This window comes from Dipodomys merriami, unplaced genomic scaffold (assembly GCF_024711535.1).
Source record: "Dipodomys merriami isolate MVZ:Mamm:240054 unplaced genomic scaffold, mDipMer1.0.p SCAF_34, whole genome shotgun sequence".
Lineage (NCBI taxonomy): Eukaryota > Metazoa > Chordata > Mammalia > Rodentia > Heteromyidae > Dipodomys > Dipodomys merriami.
In genome coordinates, this window is record NW_027204937.1 from 15,436,322 (window position 1) to 15,460,762 (window position 24,441).

At 39.9% G+C, this 24,441-nt stretch overlaps 1 protein-coding gene across 6 annotated transcripts in view; it reads right to left on the bottom strand.

Moving 5' to 3' along the window:
- Positions 1–24,441, bottom strand: part of LOC138803460 (coiled-coil domain-containing protein 30-like) — a 103,235-nt gene that overhangs the window by 49,787 nt on the left and 29,007 nt on the right. Inside the window, exons 1-6 of one of the 6 annotated variants that reach the window (XM_069987500.1) lie at positions 16,170–16,263; positions 13,685–13,781; positions 11,792–11,917; positions 9,376–9,513; positions 7,093–7,262; positions 3,115–3,340 (exon numbers count right to left, since the gene is read on the bottom strand). The exons of 2 other annotated variants lie outside the window; for them this stretch is intronic. In XM_069987500.1, the coding sequence (XP_069843601.1) occupies positions 3,115–3,340; positions 7,093–7,262; positions 9,376–9,513; positions 11,792–11,917; positions 13,685–13,726 (702 nt within the window). In that variant the 5' untranslated portion in view covers positions 13,727–13,781; positions 16,170–16,263. Of the gene's footprint in view, positions 1–3,114; positions 3,341–7,092; positions 7,263–9,375; positions 9,514–11,791; positions 11,918–13,684; positions 13,782–16,055; positions 16,264–24,441 lie in introns of those variants that run through there. 3 more of the 6 variants (XM_069987499.1, XM_069987501.1, XM_069987505.1) reach the window with 3 other exon arrangements.

A 24,441-nucleotide genomic window follows, 5' to 3' on the forward strand; every position in this document is an offset into this window, starting at 1 on the left:
TATTACCATTACTGTTGATACTACTTAGATTTACTCTGATTGCCTCCACTTAGATTTACTTTGACTGCAAATGCTATGAAATGCCTTCATCACCACTCTGGCTGCTCATTTAACCATTAACAGCTTTGAACAATTAATCAGTAATCAGCATTTTCAATGGTTAGAACCCATTTAACATATCAAAACAGACGTACAAGGGAAGTACCATTTCTACCAATGGACAAAGGCATATGAGTTTTGGCCTGTTTTGCAGACTGGAAAATCTTTCCAATGTACATTTTCCAGTCCAGTCACTTGCTAGTAAGTCCTCTGTCAAGGTGCTACTCAGCTAGTCAAGCAGCCAACACAAAGATTCTAGTTTCCTGCCAGTAAATTGCTTTGCTGGTAGAATGTTACTGCACAACAACTCATTACATTATGACCAGTAGCCTGTAATGCTACCAGTAAGAGAGCAGTAATTAGCCAGAGGTCTCTTTTGGATCAACCAACAGTTCATTAAACCAATTATCCTCTATGAGTATCAGTTGGCAGGTTAAGAAGACACTGAAACACCGTACTTATGGTAGGGATACAACACCAAGTAGTCTTTGAGGGGAAAAAGAAGTATGGCATTTCCTTCAAATATTAAGGATAAAATTATCATACGACCCAGAAAATGTATTCCTAGATATTAATGTAATTGAATTAAAATACATGAAAAGCTATGCATGTTTGTGGATAGTCATAGCATTATTGTTTACAATAAACAAATGTTCAACAAATGACTTGGTGAATGAAAATATTGTAAGACTTTGATACAAAGTATTCAGTCATGGAAAGGAATGATGAGATTACCCAGTACTTCGAAAACATGCAATATGCAAGGTAGTCATCATAAAGGGTCACATATGGTGTGGTTCCACACGTGTATGGCAGATCCAGAATAGACAAACCCACAGAGACAGAAAGATTGATGGTTGTGTGGGGATGCGGGGGGGGGGGAATGGAGGGATGCCTATTAGTTAATACAAAATTCCTTCCTTGCTTCCTTGCTTGCTTGCTTCCTTCCTCTCCCTCCCTCCCTCCTTCCTCCCTTCCTTCCTTCCTCCTTCCTTCCTCCTTCCTTCCTTCCTTCCTTCCTTCCTTCCTTCCTTCCTTCCTTCCTTCCTTCCTTCCTTCCTTCCTTCCTTCCTTCCTTTCTTTCTTTCTTTCTTTCTTTCTTTCTTTCTTTCTTTCTTTCTTTCTTTCTTTCTTTCTTTCTTTCTCTTTGTCAGCCAAGGGTCTTGAACTCAGGGCCTGGGAGCTGTCCCTGACCTTTATTGCTTCGGCTAGTGCTCTACCACTTTGACCAACAGCACTACTTCCAGTTTTCTGATGGTTAATTGGAGATAAGAGTCTAACAGAATTTCTTGCCTGGGCTGGCTTTGAACCACAATCCTCAGATCTCAGCCTCCTGCGTAGCTAGGATTACAGTTATGAGCCACTGGCACTTGGCATAAGATTACTTTTATGAGGTAAGAAGATGAGGAAGATGTTCTAAAATCATAGAGATGGCTATAAACGCTGTAAATTTAATAGTAACAGTTGAAGTGTACACTTTAAATGTTAATGTTGTATGGCATGCAAATTATGCCAATAATTGTATTTAAAAATGAAAAATAAGCTAATTTTATTTTCCTTCAATTTTTCAGAGATGTGTCCTTGACCCAGGATAAACAACACCATTGCACATATCCCATGGGGGAGAGAGGCTATAAGAAAGCAACCTTGGAAGACAAAGAGGAAGGATGCTGAGCACAGAGAGGCACTGCAGACTTGCCCCAGCACCCAAACCAGCAGCAGTGATATTAGACATCCTTTCATTAAGATCCTCTCTTAGAGAGACAGCAACTGCTTTAGAACTGTAGCTTGACCAGAGTCAGCATCACCATCTTCTTCAGAGGTGATGTAGCTCTCCAGCTACTCTTTAACCATTCTGAGCTCATCTGACATGTACACAAACATGCCAAACTCCATGACAGAGGACAGATTCAAGCGGATGGAAGCCACTGCAGATTCTTCACTCAAACATCCTCGGGTGAAAATTTCATCTGGCCAAGAAACCTCAGTGTTCCATGACAGTGCTCCTGCAGCTCTAGACTTTTACCTGGAATTCTGTGAAAAGTCTTGACTTGAGCAGGTGGAAAGAGACAGGCCCTATGAAAGCACAAACCATCCAGCTGGAGTCAAAGGCAGAAACCTGCCACATCTACCTTGTTCATATTGCTAAAATAGGACCTAACACATCATAGGTGATTATTATTGGCTGACTAAAGGCAGCCTCCTGAGTAGCTAGGATTACAGATATGAGCCACCAGTAACCAGCTTGATTCACTTTTCAAGTGGATGTTATCAGCCAAATGGCTGAATCACATCAGTGATTTACTTATGAGTACAATAGCCCTCTTCTGTGGATCTCAAAATAATTTCTAGAAAGTTGGATGGGAGAGAACTTATTTTGTATAATAAAGACAGACCTGTAAACATAGAGTATGGCAGATTCTCTCTCCTCTCTCTTCCTGAAAGCAAATCTATAGTAAACGCAAAAGCTGTATTTAAAATAATCCAGTTTGAAATATTTTGTACACTAAGGCCCTCAACAAGAATAGGGAATGTCCACTCTGTATATAATGTAACTATATATAATAACAATAAAAAAGAATAGGGAGGGGCTGGGAATGTGGCTTAGTTGTAGAGTACTTGCCTAGCATGCATGAAGCGCTAGGTTCAATTCCTCAGTACCACATAAATAGACAAAGCTGGAAGTTGTGCTGTAACTCAGATGGCAGAATGCTAGCCTTGAGCACAGAGAGGCTTTAGGGAGAGTGCCCAGGCCCCAGGACTGGCAAAAAAGAAAAAAAAAGAATAGGGAATATGGTACCCATCCTAAGCAGAGGTGAACTGTCAATCAGCACTTTTTATATCAGAATGCTTTTATAATAAAGTGAATCAACTGTTGGGCCTGGTTCAGATGATGGTTGTTATTTTATTACTATTCAGGCTATGGTGACGATTGGTCGTGATGGTTAAAAATGATATTGATCTCTGTAACTAATTGGAGGGAATGGATCTGCAGCACAGGTTCACAGCACCTACCTGGGTGGTACTGTCATCTGAACTGTCCCCACAGCTCTGAGACTGAAGGTTCAGATCTCCTCCAAGTCTCTCAGCTTCCTCAGGCCTTGCCATCGCGTGTCCTTCATCTTTCCAGTCTGTACTGTGCTGTGATTGTGCCTCCTTCTGCCCCTCTCTTGGGAAAATGCCCTCCTCCTTCACTGATTTCTCTCCAATGTCCTTCTGCTTACTTTCTCCTGATTCAAGACTTGATGCAAATACAATAATAAAAAACTATCAAAACACTTGTTACTATAGCAGAATAGGAAGAAAAAAGCAAAACTGCAATGACATTTTGTAAAAAGAATCCTTCAGCAGAACAGTTATTCTTTTTCAGTGGTTGGAGTTGAACTCAGGGCCTGGGTTCTGTCCCTGAGCTCTTTTGCTCAAGGCTAGCACTCTACCACTTGAGCTACAGCATCACTTCCAGTTTTCTGGTGGTAAATTGGAGCTAAGAATCTCACAGGGACTTTTCTGCCCAGGCTGGCTTCAAACTGTGAACCTCAGATCTCAGTCTCCTGAGTAGGTAGTATTACAGGTGTGGGCTACTGGTGCTTATCTTGTTTTTACAAGCATTAAAAACAAATTAAGTTTTTCTTTTTCTTTTTTTAAAACTGCATTCAAGGAGTTGGTTCACCATTGATCTTTGTTTAGAAACAAATGATAAATCTGAATTTCTCAACATTTAGTGTTTTGCTGGGCAGACACAAGTGAGAAAGCTAGTTTAAAGTCACTAAGAAAGCATTAGGTACTTGGGCATTAGGTATTAGGGCTACAATAAGCTAATCTCTGACAAAGGAGATTAAATTAAAGGAGAAAGATAAATGAACAGTGATTTGACTAAGTCTGATGAATGGGCAGGCCCAAGACAGACAAAAGTAAAAGTAGTAATGTATAAATATTTGTATGTATTAATGAGTGTTGGAGGAAAGAGAGCTAGTGTATATAAGAGAATGAAAAACCCAGGTGTCTGTGGCTGTACACCTGTAACCCTAGCTACTCAGGAAGCTGAGATTTGAGAATGATGGTTCAAAGTCAGCCCAGGCGGGAAAGTCTGTGAGACTCTTTTCTACAATTAACTGCACCAAAAAGCTGGAATTGAAGCTGTGGTTAAGTGGTAGAATGCTAGCCTTGAGCACAAAAGCTAAGTGGTAGCACCTAGGCCCTGAGTTCAAGCCTAGGACTGGGATAAAAACAAGAACAACCACCACCACAAACCAAACAGGGAAAAGCAAATATGTCCCAGGACTATTTAAGCAATCAGATGTGTGAACTCCCAGAAGCTTTACAAAGACCATGTGGATGGCATGAGTCAAGGAAACCAGAGGAGAGAGTGATATCCTAACTCATATGGTAAATAACAGGGACTAGAGCAAGGATTGATTCTGGAGAGATTTATAAACCCTATGGATACCATTGTCACCTAGTAAATGTAGCAAGTAAAGAAGAACAATAACCACAGATGACACTAGTGGTTGGTGAATCAAGGTGGGGAGCAGACTAGGGACATGTCTGAAGTGAAGACTCAGCTTGAGAAAAAAGCATGAGCAATGTTGGGATTCAGTAAGAGGAACATGGAGAAGGGCAAAGGGAGACAAAGAAGATCGTGCCAAAAGGACAAGCAGAAGAGGTCAAGAAGCCAGAGGGAAGAAGAAAGCCAGGAGACTGAGAGCCACAGAAACAAGAGGAGGGAGGTACCTTGAATGAGCAAGAACACAAGCATGCCATATACACACATGCACACACACATATGAGTGCACCACACTCATTTTTCAATGTTAGGATCGAATCCAATGTTGGGATTGAACTCAGGGCTTTGCGTATGGTAGACAAAAACTCCACCTTTTATTCACTGAGCTTTAAGTTGGTTTTAGGTGCCTTGAAACCTAGTATCACATGCTTCATACATTATAATTGGTTCCTAAATTCTTTTTTTCTTTTTTTCTGTCCAACTCTGGGCCTGGGAGCTGTTCTTCAGCTCTTCAGCTCAGGCTAGTGCTCTACCACTTGAGCCACAACAGTGCCACTTCTGATTTTCTGGTGGCTAATTGGAGATAAGAAGGTGGCTCAGTGGTAGAGCGCTTGCCTTGCATGCCTGAGGCCCTGGGTTCGATTCCTCAGCACCACATAAGCAAAAAGAAAAAAACTAGAAGTGGCGCTGTGGCTCAAGTGGTAGAGAGCTAGCCTTGAGCTGAAGAGCTGAGGGACAGCGCCCAGGCCCAGAGTTCAGGCCCCACGACTGGATCAAAAAAAAAAAAAAAAAAGAGTCTTATAGATTTTCCACCTGGTCTAGCTTTGAATTGAGATCCTCAGATCTCAGCTTCCTGAGTAGCTAGGATTACAGGCGTGAGCAACCAGTCAGTGCCTAGCTCCCCAATTCTTTAAGAAGACAATTTGGCAATGAAGATCAAATGTCATGAAAAATGTTCAGATTCTTTGAATAACTGCAAACAATTAATGAATTGTGATAATTAATAAGAACCAATCTTAAAATGCAGTAATTGTCATAACATCATTATGTGAGTGTGAGTGTGAATGTGTGTGTGAGTGTGTGTGTGGGTGTGGGTGTGGGTGTATGGGTCCTAAGGCTTGAACTCAGGGCCTGGATGCTGTTCTTTATGTTTTTCACTCAAGACTGGTGCTCTACTAGTGGGGGCCACAGCTCCACTTTTATATTTTAGTAAATTGGAGATAAGAGTCTTACGGATTTTTTTTGCCCTGGCTAGCTTTAAACGGTAATCCTCAGATCTCAGCCTCCTGAGTAGCTAGGATTACAGGCATAAACTATGGTACCTGACTATTCTTTCCTTTTATTTAATTTAACCATTGACCGACACAAACGAGTTTGGTGTATCTAGTAGTTTTTGTGGCCAAGACAGAATAGTTCATTTGACAAAAAGCCTCGTGTGTGTGTGTGTGTGTGTGTGTGTGTGTGTGTGTGTGAAAGATACTATCAGTGAAGAAACAGAAAGCATTAAGGGGGTAAGATTAAACAATTTAATAAAAGAAAAAGGTTAGATAAAATGTTAAATAAGAACAGCAGGGGAGAAAGCCACTAGGGTATAGTCTCAGTTATATTGTAAAAATACCTGTGTAAGCTGGGCACCGGTAGTTCATATCCTGTAATCCTAGCTACTCAGGAGGCTAAGATCTGAGGATCAGGATTCAAACCCAGCCTGGGCAGAAAAGTCCCTGAGATTCTTATCTCCAATTAACCACCAGAAAACCAGAAGTAGCACTGTGACTCAAGTGGTAGAGTGCTTGCCTTGAACTGAAGAGCTCAGGGACAGCGCCCAGGCCCAGAGTTCAAGCCCCACCACCGACACACACACACACACACACACACACACACACACACACACACACACACACACACACACACACACACACACAAAACCCAAAAAACTTTTTAAAAATAAAAATACATGTATATGTTCAGGAGAAAAAAAAAGAAAACTGAAGGCCTCTCTCTGGTGAGAATTATAGGTATTCATAATCTCCCCTTTTTTGTGCTTCCTGAATTTTCAATAAAAAATTAATACATTGTTCTTTCTGAAGAGGGTCTCATTGCATAGCCCAGGCTGACCTAGAACTTGCTGTGTAGCCCAGGCTGACCTAGAACTTGCTGTGTAGCCCAGGCTGGCCTACAACTTGCTGTGTAGCCCAGGCTGGCCTACAACTTGCTGTGTAGCCCAGGCTGGCCTGTAGCTTATGATCCTCCTGCCTTAGCCTCCTAGCTATTGGAATTACAGGTGAGTGCAACTCTGAGTGATTCATATATTACATTTAAGAGCAACAGGGAAAGTTTCAAAATGTAATAGTAGATCAACAGAAAAACTCAAGGAATGCTTAACACTAGTTTCCAGCCACATCTCTTGGAAAAGCCAAATTGTTATAATGACCAAGCCCAATAAAATGTAACCCTCAAATTAATGTGATATAGGATTTTTCTCAATTTACCAGAGTTCCTTTCTCTCTTCTTTTGGGTTTTGAATCTCTACTTCCAAAATTGGTACACTAGACACCATATCTTCATAGGGATTTTCACTTGTAATTAAATTAGAAGTTGTAGTTTTTTCCCCTACAATGAAATGATTTAATTGTTCCACTTCTTGTGAAAACGTCAATACCTGTAAAGTTAAGCAAAAAGGCAAATATTCTGTTTTATATGCTCTACTGATTCTATTTAAGCACTTAATTATTGGCTTGAATAATTAAACCAAATAAATATATAACTGACAGTCCAATTTAATGCTTTGTAGTTGTTATATAATGTAATCTTTTTTTAACCATGGGCATATGAAAGCCCATAATTTAAACAAACAAAAACAAGGTATTGTTGGTTTCTGGTATTGACATTTTTGTTCTAGACCTTTTTAACAAGCAACAAGTTGTAATCAATAGCTTTATACTACTATACTATACTACTATACTACTATAAAACACATTTTACATTATACTACCACATACTATATATATATATATATATGCACCACATACTACTAGTATATTACTAGTAGTATGCAACATATTTATGTTACTATACCACATATTTTTGTTCTCACATCTTAAATGTACATCACTCATCATTCATGCAACAGTAATACAATGCTGAGAAAGCATCAAGAAGAATGTTAGATACATATTACAAAGAACACCTTTTTTCCCAGTCTATTTGAAAAACACTTAATTGAACTTTTAAAGGCTCTCAAAGTATTATAGTGGTTCTCCAATTTTAGCATACAAAAGCTGCACTCTGGGAATTTATTTAAACTGCTACCTTAGGTTTGCAGCTCCAACTTGGAAATGTGGACTCAGTGGTCACAGAAGGAAATAAGAATTTGCCCTTCCAATAAGCTTCCCAGGAAAATTTAGCGCAAGAAGAGCCACAGTCTTATAATTTAGAAAAACATGTTTTTTTTAAAAAAATTGCTTTACTTTTGGAAAGTTTTTGAAGATTTCTTCTCCTCAAAGTTTACTCTACATGTTCACATAAAGTGAGAGAAAACTCCTTCCAAAGTGGACAGCGTGGGTTGGAACAGGAAGGAAGACGGATCTCCATCACAGTATTGTGGGAAGGAAGCCTCCCTTGGAAAGAGAAAGTTGCTGTAGTAATTGCACAATGGAGTTAAACCTACAAACAACTGAAGTTGACTCTAAGGGATGCCTTTGTTTGGTTTTAAGACTTCAGTGGTCTGAAGAGAACCTACAGGGTGTGACAGACCATCATCTCATACCTCTATCTGCTCCAACCCTACGGACTGTAATTAACTTACAGCGGAGAAGGTGGGTCTTGAACTGGCCTTGGGTGGCAGGAAGATGGGGTGGGCTAAGAAGGGGCACTAGACATTTTAAGCCTGGAAGCCTTGTGTTCAACGGCAATGGTTTAGGATAGTGGTTCTGCTGGAGTAGATGCTACAAAATGAGGAGATGAGGAAACAATGCCAGAAGGAAGGAGTCAGATTATGAAAAAACTTGAGACACCTTTCCCTCCTCCCCCCTCCTTTTTTTTTTTTTTTTTTTTTTTTTGTCAGTACTGGAGTTTGAACACAGGTTCTTGTGCTTGCCAGCCTAGCCCTTTTTGCTTTAGTTATTTTTCAGACAGGATCTTGCTTGAGGTAGGTTAGCCCTCAGACCACAATCCATCTACCTTTGCCTACCACATAACTGGGATTACAGATAGATTCCACCATACTTGGCTTGTTCTTTGCGATAGGGTCTTGCTAAGTCTTTTACATACTGTGATTCTATTTCTGATTCCCATGTAGCTGGGGTTAAAGACATGAGCCATTGCATCTGGTTCCCTCACCTTATCTTCTGTATTAACTTTCCCCGTGACATTTTGGGAGACCTGGTCCTTTAGTTGTACATGCGATGGTGACTTTACTTGCTGATAAGGTTCCACAGACAAAAGCCTACGTGTAGTTTTCCCCTCTCAGGCAGTAAAAGTGTATTCTGGACCTTCCCGCCCCCCCACCCCCACCCCCATTACATGCTGTCAAATACACTAAAAAATTAGGTTGGTGGAAAGCTGGCTCCACATAAAGCACTTTTGAATAAATACTAAGTGTCAAGTATTGGCTAAAGTTTGCATATTTATCCTGAAATATTGACTCATAACCCACACCATGTATATTTCATTTTAATAGTAATAAAATCGAATTTTCAAGTCACCTCTGACTGAAGGTGAATTTTCTTTAACATGAGTGTTAAACACTGAGATGCTAAGGCATTTAGTCTCACCTCTGTTTCTAATTCAGAATTCTCTCTTTGTAGCAGGTCATATGCTATTAAAAGTTTGTCTCTGCCCGTTGCTGCCTCTGGAAGATGCTGGATTTCCTTATAAAGGCATTTCAGTTCTGACTTTGACTTTTGGAATTCCTGATTAAGAAATAAAGATATTTTATAGAACAAGACTATTTTCCCTATGGGATACATTTCTAAAATTTAATTTTCATATTGTCATTTTTTCTTGCTGTTTTAAGTATTAATGAAACTGAGCATTCTTAATTTTCTACTATTCACAGGCTGAAAAACTTGGCTTTCTAGTCCTTCCAGTTTTAAGTAAGGCTTATACAGGTAAAATGCTTAGTAGCTTCTACACTAAAAAAGTTATATTATCCATCTTAAAATATATCTTAGTTTGCTAAAATAAAAATAGTCCTTTGTCTTAGTAATTTTAAGAAACTAAAGCAAACAATTGTGTTTTCTTGTCATGAAAATTACCTGTATGCTTGTATTTCTGGTTTTTTGTTATGTCAGTAAGACTCAAAATTTATTCAAAGCAATCAACCAAACAAAAATGCATCTTAGGCTGGACAAGTGGCTGACAACTATAATCCCAGCTACTCAGGAGGTAGAGATCTGGAAGAGTGCTGTTTGAGGCCAGCTCAAGATGAAAGTTAGTAGCACCTCTCCATTTCAACAAACACATCTTGAGGTATGGTAGTTCACACCTGTGATCCCACTGTGTCAGAGGTAGAGAAAGGAGGAGCACAGTTCAAGGCCAGCCAGATAAAACATGCCAGACCCTATGTGAGAAATAACTAGAGCAAAAAAGGCAATTGTAAAGAGCCTGCCTACCAACAAGCTACAAAGTTCTGAGTTCAAAACTCCAGTACTGCCAAAACAAATGTATCTTATTTTTTTGCCTTTCATACAATGTATTACTGTGTTGTTTACTTTTTATCTGCAAACACCCCTAGAACAGGGTTATTGAAACTAAGTTTCAGAGACTTGGTCAATCTGCCTGAAGGCACACAGCCAGGAAATTGGAAAGCTGAAATTTCAAACTCATGCCTGGTCTGACTCTAGACTCTTTGTTCTTAGGTGTAAATTGTGCTACCTTTCTTAACTATGTATAGCCAAAGACCTAAATCAACTCAGTTTTCCTCTAGCCCTCTGGTTTTTCTTTTCACATATGAGACAAAAACACTTTAGGCACAGGTTTTCCTTAAAATCCTACATTGATTACATGGAATGTGTGGCATTTGATTGGCAAACAGTCAAGAGGTGGAGTCAATCGGAAGTGTCCAATAGCCAAAAGGTTATACAAAACTTAGTTCAGGAGAGTAGCTGCTTAGTATTTCCCCACAACTCTGATATCAAAGGAGGGAAAAATACTGATCGCAATGGGCAAAAAGGAAAGAAGGTGGGGTGTGGCCTCTCCACACGACAGGAAGCAGGCTGGTGGTGTTCTGTCCCATTTTCCTGAAAATTTCTGTAAGCTCATCATATACTATCCTCTAAACTGGTCACCTTGAGTCCATGAGCTTAGTTCCAGAGGTCTTTCCTCAAAGTTGAGGCTGATTGAGTCTTCTGATAGATCTTTCCAAGGTGACATGACAGGAAGTTTAAAGGAGACAAGCCCTGATGCTACCAACACTGTAACCACCAAACATCTGCTACTTAAAGAACCCCTTGGCTAGTGCTGAGACTCAATTTGAGGAAACAACAGAACTAACCTATTATTACTAGAAATATATATTCTGGGGTGCAAGAGACTGAGCTGCTGGCTGGGAAGGTAGCTCAGTGGTAGAGTGCTTGCCTCGCATGCACGAGGCCCTGGGTTGGATTCCTCAGCACCACATAAACAGAAAAAAGCCAGAAGTGGCGCTGCGGCTCAAAGAGCTAAGGGACAGCACCCAGGCGCAGAGTTCAAGCCCCACCACCAAAAAAAAGAAAGAAAAAAAAAAGGGACTGAGCTGTATGTCCTAAAAATTCCTATGTTGAAACCATAGTTCCCTGTATTTGGAGACAAAGGCCAAGAAAGTGATGATAAAAGTCAAATGAAAATTTAAGGATGGCGGAAACTGATAAGTTTGGGGCCTGCATGGAAGAAACGGAAAAACTCCTACTCTTTTCCATCATGAGGACCCAGCAGAAGGTGCCCGCCTGCATGCCTGGAAGAAGCTCTCTCCAGGCACTGTACTGGGCATTGTACTTGCTTGTTCTGGGACTTCTCAGCCTTTAGAATGGCAAGGAAATGAATCCCTGTTGGTTAAGCCACTCCTTTTGTGATGTTTGCTTATAATACCCAAATAATTTGGTTACAGTTAGCCCAAACTAGGATACACAGTTATATTTTAAAATTAAATGATAGTATACAATTCCTAAACTAGGAAAGCAGGATGAAAACGACATCTAGAGATGGCAATACCTCACTATCAACTTCCAAAGCCTTCTGTATAGAAATAAAACTGGTTATCAGTTGCTCTCTCTTCTCTCTCTCTTCTGATAAATCATTTTCAAATATTTCAATATTTTCTTGGCTCATTTTCAATATCTGTAAAAATCATTTTACAAAATTCATTTTACATACAATAGCAGCCTTTCCCATAAGTTTTCATATTAATAATTCTAAAATCATGTGGGAGATACATAAATAGGAAAATGAGTTGTGTCACATTTTCTCCAACCTGTTTATACAAATGTAACATGTAGCAATATTTATCCTCTTATCCTATATTTATCCCCTATAGCTATTATGATAGGAACCAAACATGATTCTGAAAGTATTTTTATAAATTTTAAGCAATTTTCAAATGCAAGGTACTAGATGAAATATCCCAAAGTAACTGATGCTGCTAACTGGAACAGTAATGGTAGTGGCCCCTATTTATTGAAAGCTCATTGCATATCAGAGCCTATGGTAAATATTTGGCATGAATCATCCTACTTTGCTTTCCTAGGACTCCATGAGTGTGCCCAATCTTTTTCAGAGGAGATAGATGAGGCTCAGCTATGTTAAGTAACATGTTAGAAAATCTGCTCAAGGTCATACTGGTAGCATTGGCATTCAAACCCAAACTAAAAAGCAATTCCTTTAACTATCTACTCAACTCATTTTGTCAAAGTGCATTTTCTCTTGGGTATAGAAGCCTATGATGCAATAGGATTGAACTCCAAATGTACCTTAGTGAACACAGAGTGAGACTCAAGCCAGTTATCTTGAGACAGTGATCTCTACTGAAGGAATTCACCTGTCATGTGCATACATGCACATTTGCCCGAGCTAGGTGGGAAGCAGCAGGAGAGCCACAAACCTATACTCACACCCAGGAAGCAAGAAGTGGTAGGCTCCACCACTTCTGTTTCTTAGCTTCAGTTTCCTCTTCTGAAAAGTAGGGAGAACGATGCTTGGGCATACTTGGACCATGAGCTCATAGAAAATGCTCTGGAAATGGCAGATTAGGTTATTCTTGGATGGTTCGGAATTCTTACTTTTCATTTTTGTGTCAGTAGTAGGGCTTGAACTCAGAGCCCTGTACATCTCATTCTCCAGCCCCAACAGCTAGTATTCTACTATGTGAGCTATGCCTCTTCTTCCAACTTTTCACTGGTTGATTTGACACGAGCCTCTTGGATTTGTCTGGCTCTGAACCATGATCCTTGGATCTCAGCCTCCTGAGTAGCTAGGATTATAGGTAGGAGCCATCAGCAGTTGGCCATATTTATTCTCCAGTGAGGAAATAGCTTTAAAAGCATCTCTTTGAGATTTCAATGCACTAGTTTATTCTACAAATATTTCTTTTCTTTCTCTCTTTCTCTTTATTTTCTCTTTAATTTAAATTTTATTATTATAAATGCGATGTGCAGAGGGGTTAGTTACATAAGTCAGGTAATGAGTACATTTCTTTTTAAGCAATGTCACTCCTCCCCCCTTTCTTCTTTTCTTTTCTTTTCCTTCTCCCTCCCTCCCTCCCTCCCTTCCTGGGCTGGAACTCAGTTTTCTTAAGATCAGAACATTACCACTTAAGCTTTGCCTCCAGTTCTGATGTCTTGCTGGATAATTGGAGATAAGAGACTCACAGATTTGTCAGCCTCTGGGGTAGCTAGGATTACAGGCATGAGCCACCAGGACCCAGCTATCCTACATCTATTTCTAATAGGCTCCTTGTAGGCTGACTTCTCCTGGAAAGTTCTCTGTAACCACTGGTCACAGTCATAGGGAGCAGATTTGCCACACTTACCCATTTGCTTTCTTCTCCTGTTGGACATTTCTAATCCTTATTATCAAATGCATCTGAAGAATTATCATTGGATGTCTTACCTCATTCAGGTCTTGTACTTTAATTGTCTCTTGATCTTTCATAGTTTTATCTTCTGTCTTCCTATATTACTGATAAACCAGGTTCTAAGATGGAAATCTTAATCCAAATAAGTTACTAGTTAAAATACATGTGCATTATTTTTAATTTTTAAAATTTTTGTGCCTGTCCTGAGGCTTGAACTCAGGACCTGGGCCCTGTCCCTGAGTTTCTTTTATTCAAGACTAACACTCTAGCACTTGGGCCATGGCTCTACTTCCAGCTTTTTTGGTGATTAATTGGAGTTAAGAGTCTTCCTGCCCCAGCTAGCTAGCAACTTCAGTCCTCAGATCTCAGCCTTCTTTTTTTTTTTTTTTTTTTTTTTTTTTTTGTCGGTCGTGGGGCTTGAACTCTGGGCCTGGGCACTGTCCCTCAGCTCTTCAGCTCAAGGCAAGCGCTCTACCACTTGAGCTACAGCGCCACTTCCGCTTTCCTGGTGGTTTATTGGAGATAGGAGTCTCACGGTCTTTCCTGCCCGGGCTGGCTTTGAACCGCGATCCTCAGATCTCAGCCTCCTGAGTAGCTAGGATTACAGGCGTGAGCCACCAGCGCCCGGCTTCTCAGCCTTCTTAGTAGCTAGGATTACAGGTGTGAGCCACTGGCACCTGGCTATATGCATTATTTTTTTTTAATATTTAAAAATAAAATACATTTTTTTTTGCCAGTCATGAGGCTTGAACTCAGGGCCTGGGCACTGTCTCTGAGCTTCTTTTGCTCAAGGCTAGCACACTACCACCTGAGCCACCGCACCACTTCTGACTTTTTTCTGTTTATGTGGTACTGAGGAATTGAACCCAGGGCTTCATGCATGCTAGGCCAGCACTCTACCACTAAGCCACATTTCAAGCCCTAAAGTACATTTCTTAAGCATCCTTTCCTGATGCTACATCCCTGAAATCTCTTCCTACTACTAAGTTTTACTTTGTATCTGTTTGTCTTTGGTATAAGTTACTATATTATGGATTTGAACTTCAGCCACTGTTGGGCATGAGCCAAAGAGAACAAGCATTCCGTTACATAAATACACTGCCGAATCTGGATTGTGTGGAATTGTCAAACTGACTTTACCATCTACCATTCTCATGTTAAATTAAAAAAACACTAAGGGCAAAAACCGAACAGGAAAAGCAGTTTTATGTTTTAAAGAGAGTGAATGCTACTTAAAATAAATCATGCTAAAGCCCAATAATGACTTTTATAATTTCTTCTATCCAGTAACATGGACAAAAAGTCTAATCAGCATTAGTGCTGGTGGCTTAGCTACTCAGAAGCTGAGCACTGGCCTTAAGTAAAAAAGCAAAGGGACAGCACCCAGTCTCTGAATTCATGACCCTGTATTGGCATATACCCCCACAAGGGCACATGTATATGTGCGCACACGCACACACATACACACACACACACACACACACACACACACACAGAGTCAACTCAAGGAGATAAATCTACTATCCACTGCTTTTCCCCCTCTGCATGGACAGCAACATTTACCTTGGTGAACATTTTTGCAAACATACATGACCTATTGAGCATTCAAGTCTCTAGGCAAGGGTTTCCCTTTGCTCCACCTGATGCCTCAGTACAATTTTGTAGGGGAAAGAGTTCAACTCTTCAAAACAAAAATACCTTTCTTTTTTTTTTTGTGCTTTCTTGGTCTAAGGATGACATGTACTTAAGAGGGTCTGGTGGCATATTCTCACAATCCTAACTTTCTTTTCAGGAGGAGAGGCAGAGGCAAAAGTTCTGTGGTTCAGGGTGACCTTGGCAAGGCTAGTGATACTCTGTGTCAGAAACAGTAAAAACAAAAGGGCTGGGGGAATAGTTCAAATAGCACTAGGGGCCCAGGGTTCAATCACTAGTACAAAATAAAGGACATTTATTCTAATTTTTAAAATAATAATTCTTTTTTTTCTGGTTGTGGGGCTTGAACTCAAGGCCTGGGTTCTGCTCCTGAGCTCTTTCACTGAAGGCTAGTGCTCTACCACTTTGAGTCACAGCACTTCTTCTAATTTTTTAATGATTAATTGGAGATAAGAGTCTCATGGGGACTTCTCTGCCTGGGCTGGCTTCGAACTGTGATCCTCAGATCTCAGCCTTCTAAATACTAGGCTTACAGACATGAGCCAACAGCACCCAGCTAAAATAATATTTCTAAATTATTATTTGAAATTATAATCTATACTTAATGTAAACTTGTATACTTATTTATACATTTTAGTATTATGTTTGAAAAATACTTGAAAGTATTTGAGTATATTATACAAACATATATCTGAAGTCTACCAGCATTTATGGCATATTAAATATATCTATGCATTTGGGCAACTTACGTACTTCACAAGACAGATGACCAAAATTGGGAGCAGAAAAGCACAGGACGGGGGCAGCAAATGCTGTGGAAACCAAGACTTGAGGAGAGAACCTGGCTAGCCGGGGAGGGCATCTTACCAGTCAGCCAGTAGTATGCAAAAGGAAGCTGAACACTGGTTAGCAAGTCCCCTCCTTTGCATAAGGCAGCCAACGGCTCTGGAGGAACCGTTTAACTGCTCAGAATGCTCCTCTTTCAATGTTCTCTCTGAAAGGCGGTGTGTGGGGGTGTTACTTCATGCTCTGAACGGATTGCACCTTTTGGCACTATGTGACATTTCACTGCTGTCAAATCTATGATATAGTCACATGAGATGATGAAGGCCAGCCCTGAAGAGAGGAAACAGTGCCTGCTCATCACCTCTAGGAGGAAGCCATCAATGTGCACAGCCTCTTGAGTTATAATAAATCCCCCTGTAAAGCTTTACTAGAGGTGGTGTTGCATTGAAAATGGGCTCTTGGGTAAGGTAAGCCTGACCAATTCTTGTCTGACTTACATTAGCCCAGTTCCCTTCAGCGATCACAAACAAATGGGAGTGCTCAGCTTCCCTGGAGCAGGGCAGGGCGCTTACAGAGAGGGCATGGGTAGTGATTATGGTAAGTGATAGATGCTCAGGATTGTGGCTATCATTCCTGATGGCTACCTCACATCTTAAAAAATACATTCTTTGAGAACCTGCATACCAGCAGCCAGCACTACCATGTCTTTAGTGACAAATCTGTCATATTTTGAGGAGTTAGCTCAGAGTTCTGATTTTCCACACTGTTTTTCCTTGTCAAGCTAGAAGACTACCTTTCCCTTTCATTTTCAAGGGAATTCTTGTGGGGAGACCTGCTAGTGTTTCCTGATTGGAGACATCTCTGATGGGTGTGGGGGTGGGAGATCCAGAGCTGTGCTCAAAGAACATGGCTGGCCAGGAATCACAGTGGAAACCATGATGGTGAAGACATGGGTTTTGCCGTCAGGCTGAGATTTGACATTGGGGCTTTCACATTAATAAATTGTGATGTTGGTTCTCAAGTATACCAGGGGAACAGAATTTCTGCTGACATGAATTATGTCAAGCCTTTATCAATCATTATAGCATTGTGGACAAGCAAATGATTAGTTTCCATCTGTATTTGACAGGGTTTCTCTAGAGAATCAGAAACTGTAAGAGTGATTCTGTGTGTGTACATGCACACATAGGCACTTTTGGAAAAGACGCATGAGGAATTGGCTCATTCAATTATGGAGGCTGAGAGGCCCCAAATCTGCCATGTGGAAGTGGGAGACTTGGGAAAGCTGTGGAATAGCTCTAGTCCAAGTCTAAAGGTTGAGAAAGAGAAGAACTAAAGGCATTCGTTATAACTAAAGTCCAAAGGCCTAAGGACTAGAGAGCCAGGGGTTCTAGAACATCTGAGTCTGCAGACCTAAGAGATCCAAGAGCACTGGTAGATGTCCCAAGCTGAGGGCAGCAGAAAACACATATCTCAAGCTGCCAGACAGATGAGGGGGAGAGGGAGAGAGAAGGAGAGAAAAAGAGAAAGTGTGTGTGAGAGAGAATGTTCTTCCACAGTTTTATTCACTGTGTATGCCAGCATTCTATACTTTCTCCAGTCTCCTGACTCAAATGCTAACCCCTTTTGGAAACACCCTCAGACACATGTAAGAAAGAATGTTTAAGCAGGTATCTAGACAGCTATTGCCCAATCAAGTTGACATATAAATTAACCATCACACCATCTTTTTAAATCCCTTTGTAGGAAACAGAAAATATAGTCAATGATGAAGAAAGGAGGCATCCCCATCTAAACATTGAAGATATTCGTGGTGGAGTGGGGATGGCAGGGTATGAGGTGACAATTTGAAAACATGCAAGCTCAAGGAAAAGATTGTGTGTCTTTTCCACCTGCCTACAGTGTCAGATGACTTTATTCCTCCCCTGAGAACAGTCCCTTAGTTAATAGTTATCAATAATACCATTATGGGACTGCCAGGCATACTTAAGGAAACTTGAGGAAACTTGAGGATTTTCCTTTGTAAGAGAGCTTTGTCAGTTAAAAAAATCTATTTTTAAATGCCTTCAGGAAATAACTTTAAAAGGACATTTCACTGAAGTTGGTTACTCTTCATTAGTAATTTTTTTTTTAGTTTCAAAGGTCTCTGCTTGTTCACAACTCTGAAGAGGAGAAGCATTTTCCTGCAATGTTCCTCATTAGTCCTTTATCTGGCTCCATGAGGGATGAGGTGGGGAAAAGGCATCTCGAGAGTTGGACTCAGGCTTTATTTTATAACCTTAGAAATCTTTAAGTCTTGAGCAAAGGCAAAGAAAACTGGTTACATCACAGCCTAGAGGATTGAAATTAGACATAGAAAAAAAGAGAAAATTTTGATACTTAGTGTTAAACATTAAGGAAAAATGTGGCATCTTTTAAAATAGGATGCTCACTGATTCAGGAAAGCACAGATAGCATCAATCCTAGGGGAAAATAGGTTAACTAGACTTTCTCCAAGTGCCTTCTCCTATCTCATGAATTTCCAAATAGAGTGTACTCCGACAACTTCTTTGGAGGAAGTACTTGCAATACCCTTCCTAGCATCCTCCAATGAATACATGGACAAGGTGGGAACATTGAGTATTGGCCATTTCTGCCCAATGTAGACTTCTTCTCAGGCTTTTGCTATGCCAAAACTTCCTGTTGGGCTGGGTATCAATGGCTCATGCCTATAATTCTGGTAACTCAGGAGGCTGAGTTCTGAGGATCACAGTTTAAAAATAGCCCAGGCAGGAAAGTCTATGAGACTCTTATCTCCAATTAACAACCAAAAAGCTGAAGTAGAGCTATGCTCTCAAGTGGTACAGTGCTAGCCTTGAGCAAAAATGCTCAAAGACAGTGCCCAGATCCTGAGTTCAAGCCCCAGGATTGGCAAAAAACCAAAACCAAAACAAACAAAACCAAAAAAACCCTCCTGTTGGGCTGGCTGAGACTTTCCAACAGGTATACCAAAGTCTTAGGTTCTTTCTGTCCAACCTTCTTTTATTCTCCTTCCTCTTTCTCAGATGTCAGATTTACATGGAGATCTCAAGGCTTTTCCTCTGACCCCATGCCTGCTTTTTATTTGTCCTAAAAAAAATGTTACCTCGATAACTCTCTTGTAATTCTAAGTTCATCTAGGGGCCTTCTTTCCTATGGATGATGGCTAATCACTGGTCCCCCTCATAGACAAAAGAAAGTGATGATATGAGAAGTCAAAGAATTTAAGCCATGTTCACATAGTGAAGTCTTTGGGAAAATACTCTTCTGGCAGACAAATGATCAGAGCAACTGAACCTCTCCTGTGCCCCAATCAATTTGTTCTGGACTTCACTGCCACATGAAAGTGGAGCAAATGGGGTGAAAAGATCAGATACCACACACATATACACTGTCCCAAACACCATAAGAATATCATTATTGTTTCCTCAATGTCAGAAGGAAGAAGAATCAAAGAATGAGATTTGCATGAGAGATTATTTCTTTATTTTATTTTATTTTTTAAGGTATGGGAGTTTGAGCACAAGGCTTTATGCTACTTAGCTTGTTGGCTGCTTTTTGCTAGTTATGTTGTAAATGGAGTCGAGAGGACTTTCCTGGGCTCTGATCCTCCTCCTTGTGCTTCCCCACACCATTGGGGATGACAGACATGTACCACTGTTCCAAGGCATTGGTTGAGATCCAATCTTCAAACTTAGGCCTAAGCTGGCCTCAAGCTCAATTTCCAATCTCAACCTCCCAAGTAGCTAGGTTTACAGGTATGTTAAGGGGACCATACCTGACCTATCCAGGGACAAATCAATTTGAGACAAGAACATTTTTATACTTTATAAGTCACTACTTGCATAATTATACAGCCAACTTTCAAATTGTTTTTTATCTAATGTATATAGTTAAGTGTGATTAAAGCCTCTGAAGAAAACTGCATTGAAGGATATACATATATACATATGTATCCATATATATCCATTCTTATACATATATGAATGCACATTTACATGTATCTGTTAATTCTGGTATATTTATTAAAGAAAAAATTTAAAATCACTGATTTCAAATGCTCTATAAAGCCTAAAGAATCATTCCCTCTGTTTTAGAAGAACTAACCTTGGAGATCTATATATGAAAGACAATTTCATTATTTACTAGGAACACCCAGGAAAGAGCTAAAAGCAAGAAAAGCTAGGAAAAAGCGATCAGTTAGTTGGGAACCAAACACAGTGTCTGGGATATCATTCCTATTATGTGACAGAGTAAGCTAGGATAAGGGATTGCAAGGGATTAAAATAAAAAAACAAAGCACTTGATGGCTCATACCTGTAATCCTAGCTACTTGGGAGGTGAGATCTGAGGATAGCAGTTCAAAGCCAGCCAGGGCAGGAAAGTCTGTGAGACTCTTCTCTCCAATAAACCACCAGAAAATCAAAATGGCACTGTGGCTCAAGTGGTAGAGCACTCGCCTTGAGCTGAAGAGCTAAGGGACAGTGCCCAGGCCCAGAGTTCAAGCCCATGACTGACAAAAACAAAAAACCACTTGAAATACAGTAACAACAACAAAAAAATAGGCAGGGGGCCTTGAAAAACAGGCTAGAGAAAAGGAAATAGAGGCCAGGATGGGTAATGGTGAGGAGAAATCTCATCTTTGGGAGGGAAAACAAACTTCTCAGCAAACACAAATCAAAATAATATTGAGCCAGGTGCTGGTGGCTTATCCTGCAGTCACAGCAACTTAAGACACTGAGATCTGAAGATCATGGTTTGAAGCCAGCCTGTTGAGTCTCTGGGAGACTCATATACAATTAACCAACAAAAAGCAGGAAGTGGAGGTCTGGCTCAAGTGACAGAGTACCAGCCTTGAGCAAAAAAAAGCCAAACAATGGTACATGGCCTTGAATTCAAGTCCCAGTACTGGCACATACATACACAAAATATTAAAATAACTACTTCATACTCCCTAGGATAACTATGGTAAGAAACTGACAACAAGTGTTAGTACTGATGTGGAGACGTTGGAACTCTTGAACACTGTAAAAAAATAAGATTGTAAAATGTCCATCTGTACTGGAAAATAAAAGTTTAAATATAGAAGCGGGACATGGTAGCACACATCTATAATCTCCACACCTGGAAAGCTTGAGGGACAAGGATTGAGTCCAGCTTGGCTACAAAGTGAGAACTGGTCTAAAGAAATCAAACACCCAAAACAAAAAAGGTTAAATGTAGATATGATACTGAAATTCTCCTTCTAAGTATATTCTCCAGTATATTTTCTTACATAAAATCTGACTACATAAAAGTTTGTAAATGCTATTTACAGTAACATTATCCATAATAACATATTAAGCCACTAAATGTTCAACTTATGAATTACTAAAAAATGTGATATATATATATATATATATACCTAAAGTGAAATATTTTCTATGTAAAAGGAAAATGCTACAATGTGGGTGAACCTGGAAAACACTAGGTTAAATGAGATGAGCCCAATACAAAAGCTCGTGTGTGTGTGTGTGTGTGTGTGTGTGTGTGTGTGTGTGTGTGTGTGTGTGTGTCTTGCTGTGGATTGAACCCAGGGCCTTGCTGATATTAGGCAAGTACTTTACTATTGAACTATACTTTCAACTCCCCCAAAAGGCTATATTTTGTATGATTTGTATTTATATTAAATGTATAGGGTAAGGGCTGGGAAGTTGGCTCAGTGGTAGAGTGCTTGTCTTGCATGCATGAGGCCCTGGGTTTGGTTAATCAGCACCACATAAGCAGAAAAAAAAGCCAGAAGTGGTGCTGTGGCTCAAGTGGTAGGGTGCTAGCCTTGAGCTGAAGAGATGAGGGACAGCGCCCAGGTCCAGAGTTTGGGTCCCATGACTGACAAAACAAAAACAAAACAAAAAACCATATAGGGTAAGTAAAGTCATAGAGACAAATTACCTTAACGGTTGCCTGGATCTGGGGGGAGAGAATATGGAATGACTGCTGCTGTTGCTACTACTAGTAGAGTTTTCTCTTGGGGTAATAAAAACCTTCAGAATTAGATATTGGTTATAGTTGCACAAGTTTCTGAATATACCAAACACCAGTACATTTTTTTTTTGGGGGGGGGGTCTGGTTGTGGGGCCTGAACTCTGAGCCTGGGTGCTGTCCCTCAGCTCTTCAGCTCAAGGCTAGCGCTCTACCACTTGAGCCACAGTGCCACTTCCACCTTTTTTTTTTTTTTTTTTTTTTTGCTTATGTGGTGCTGAGGAATCGAACCCAGGGCCTCATGCATGCAAGGCAAGTGCTCTACCACTGAGCCACCTTCCCAGCCCCAGCCCCAGTAAATTTTATACTTTTAAAAGGTGTACAAATGTTATGTGTATAAATTATATACTTATTTTCAGTACTGGAAATTGAAAACAGGGTCTTACCCATGCTAGGCAAGTGCTCCAATACTGAGCTATGGCCATAGTTCAATATATCTCAATTTTTAATTAAATATGTATATGATCTTTGCACTGCAAGATACAAAATACTGATGAGATAAAGAAGATAAAAGGATTCAAGGGAACAGAAAGATATAGGCTCATGGATATATGTTCATGGATCTGAGTATTCATATTGTTAAAATATAACTTCTTAAGTTGATCTGAAGAGTGTACACCATATTATTAAAGTTCTAGCATGCATATAGGTCAGAATTGGTAGTATGATTCTAAAATGTGTATGGAAACACAAAGAACAACTTTGATCAACCTCCCCCAAAGCTGAATTATTCTATTTTCTATTTTTAAGAAATGTTTAAGTTAAATATCCAAAAATGTGGTAGCAACTTCAGAATTGGGTAATAAGCAGAATTTCAATTAGCTACAGGTAATTGTCCTAAAAACAAACATATACATTAATGGAGTAGACACACACAAACTGATTTTTTAAAATAAAAAAGTCAATCTAATTCAGTAAGGAAATAGCTATCTTTCACCAATGGTTCTGGAATAACCAGATGCACATTAGGAAACTAAAATTACCCTCATCTCATAATATATACAAAATGAGCATCAATAGATCATAAATCTTAGGGGTAGGAATGTGGCTTAGTGGTAGAGTGCTTGCCTAGCATGCATGAAGCCCTGGGTTCAATTCCTCAGCACCACATTAACAGAAAAAGCCAGACATGGTGCTATAGCTCAAGCGGTTGAGTGCTAGCCTTGAGCAAATGAAGCTCAGGGACAGTGCTCAGGCCCTGAGTTCAAGCCCTAGGACTGGCAAAAAGAAAATAGATAATAAAATCTCAATATAGAACCTAAAACTATAAAATCTTTAGAACAAAGGGTAGGAAATATATTTTGAGACAGACAAAGATATGGAAATAAAACTAAAATCTTTAGAACAAAGGGTAAGAAACATATTTTGAGACTTTAAAGCAAAGATAATGCAAATAGATATTTTATATATTATCATAAAATTATAGAAGAAAATGATGAATTGGCCTGCAGCAATTCTTTTTAACTTCTGCCTTTCATAAAATCTTGTTAAGAAAATAAAAATACCTAGTATAGATTGGGAGAAAATATTTACAATACACACATCTCATAAAATTCAAATGCATAAATACATAAAATTCAAGATACATAAAGAACTCCTACAACTCAATATAAAGAACACATAGAGGGGCTGGGAAGGTGGCTCAGTGGTAGAGTGCTTGCCTTGCATGCACGAGGCCTTGGGTTTGATTCCTCAGCACCACATAAACAGAAAAAGCTGGAAGTGACGCTGTGGCTCAAGTGGTAGAGCGCTAACCTTGAGGTGAAAAGCGGAGGGACAGCGCCCAGGCCCAGAGTTCAGGCCCCATGACCTACCAAAACCAAACCAAACCAAAACAACACATAGGACCCCATTAAAATGAGGCAACAATTTGAACTCATGATTTACAACAGAATATATACAAGTGGACAATGGGTACATAAAAATTATCCATTGTTATTAGACAACTTTTAAAGGCAATTAAAACCACACCATAACATAGGCACTAGGAGCACATTGGCACTTGCTTTCATTTCCTTATGCTTGATTACTTTTGCTACCATTTCAGAGGCTGATCATAAAGAGGGAAACCATGTGTTGTATACACTAGAGCCTACATTTTACTAGGTTTTTTTTTTTGTAGTAATTTATTCAGTGAAGTTTGAGCTACTCCTAGCTTCACCATTGGTTGACTCCATAAACCCACCATTGATCATCTAAGTGCTTGGACTAGTTGTTTCTTTATGATTCTTTTTTTATTTCTTTAAAGAAATAATCCAAGGCTAGGGGTGTAGCTCAAGTGATAGAAGGCTCCTGCATAGCAAGCATAAGGCCC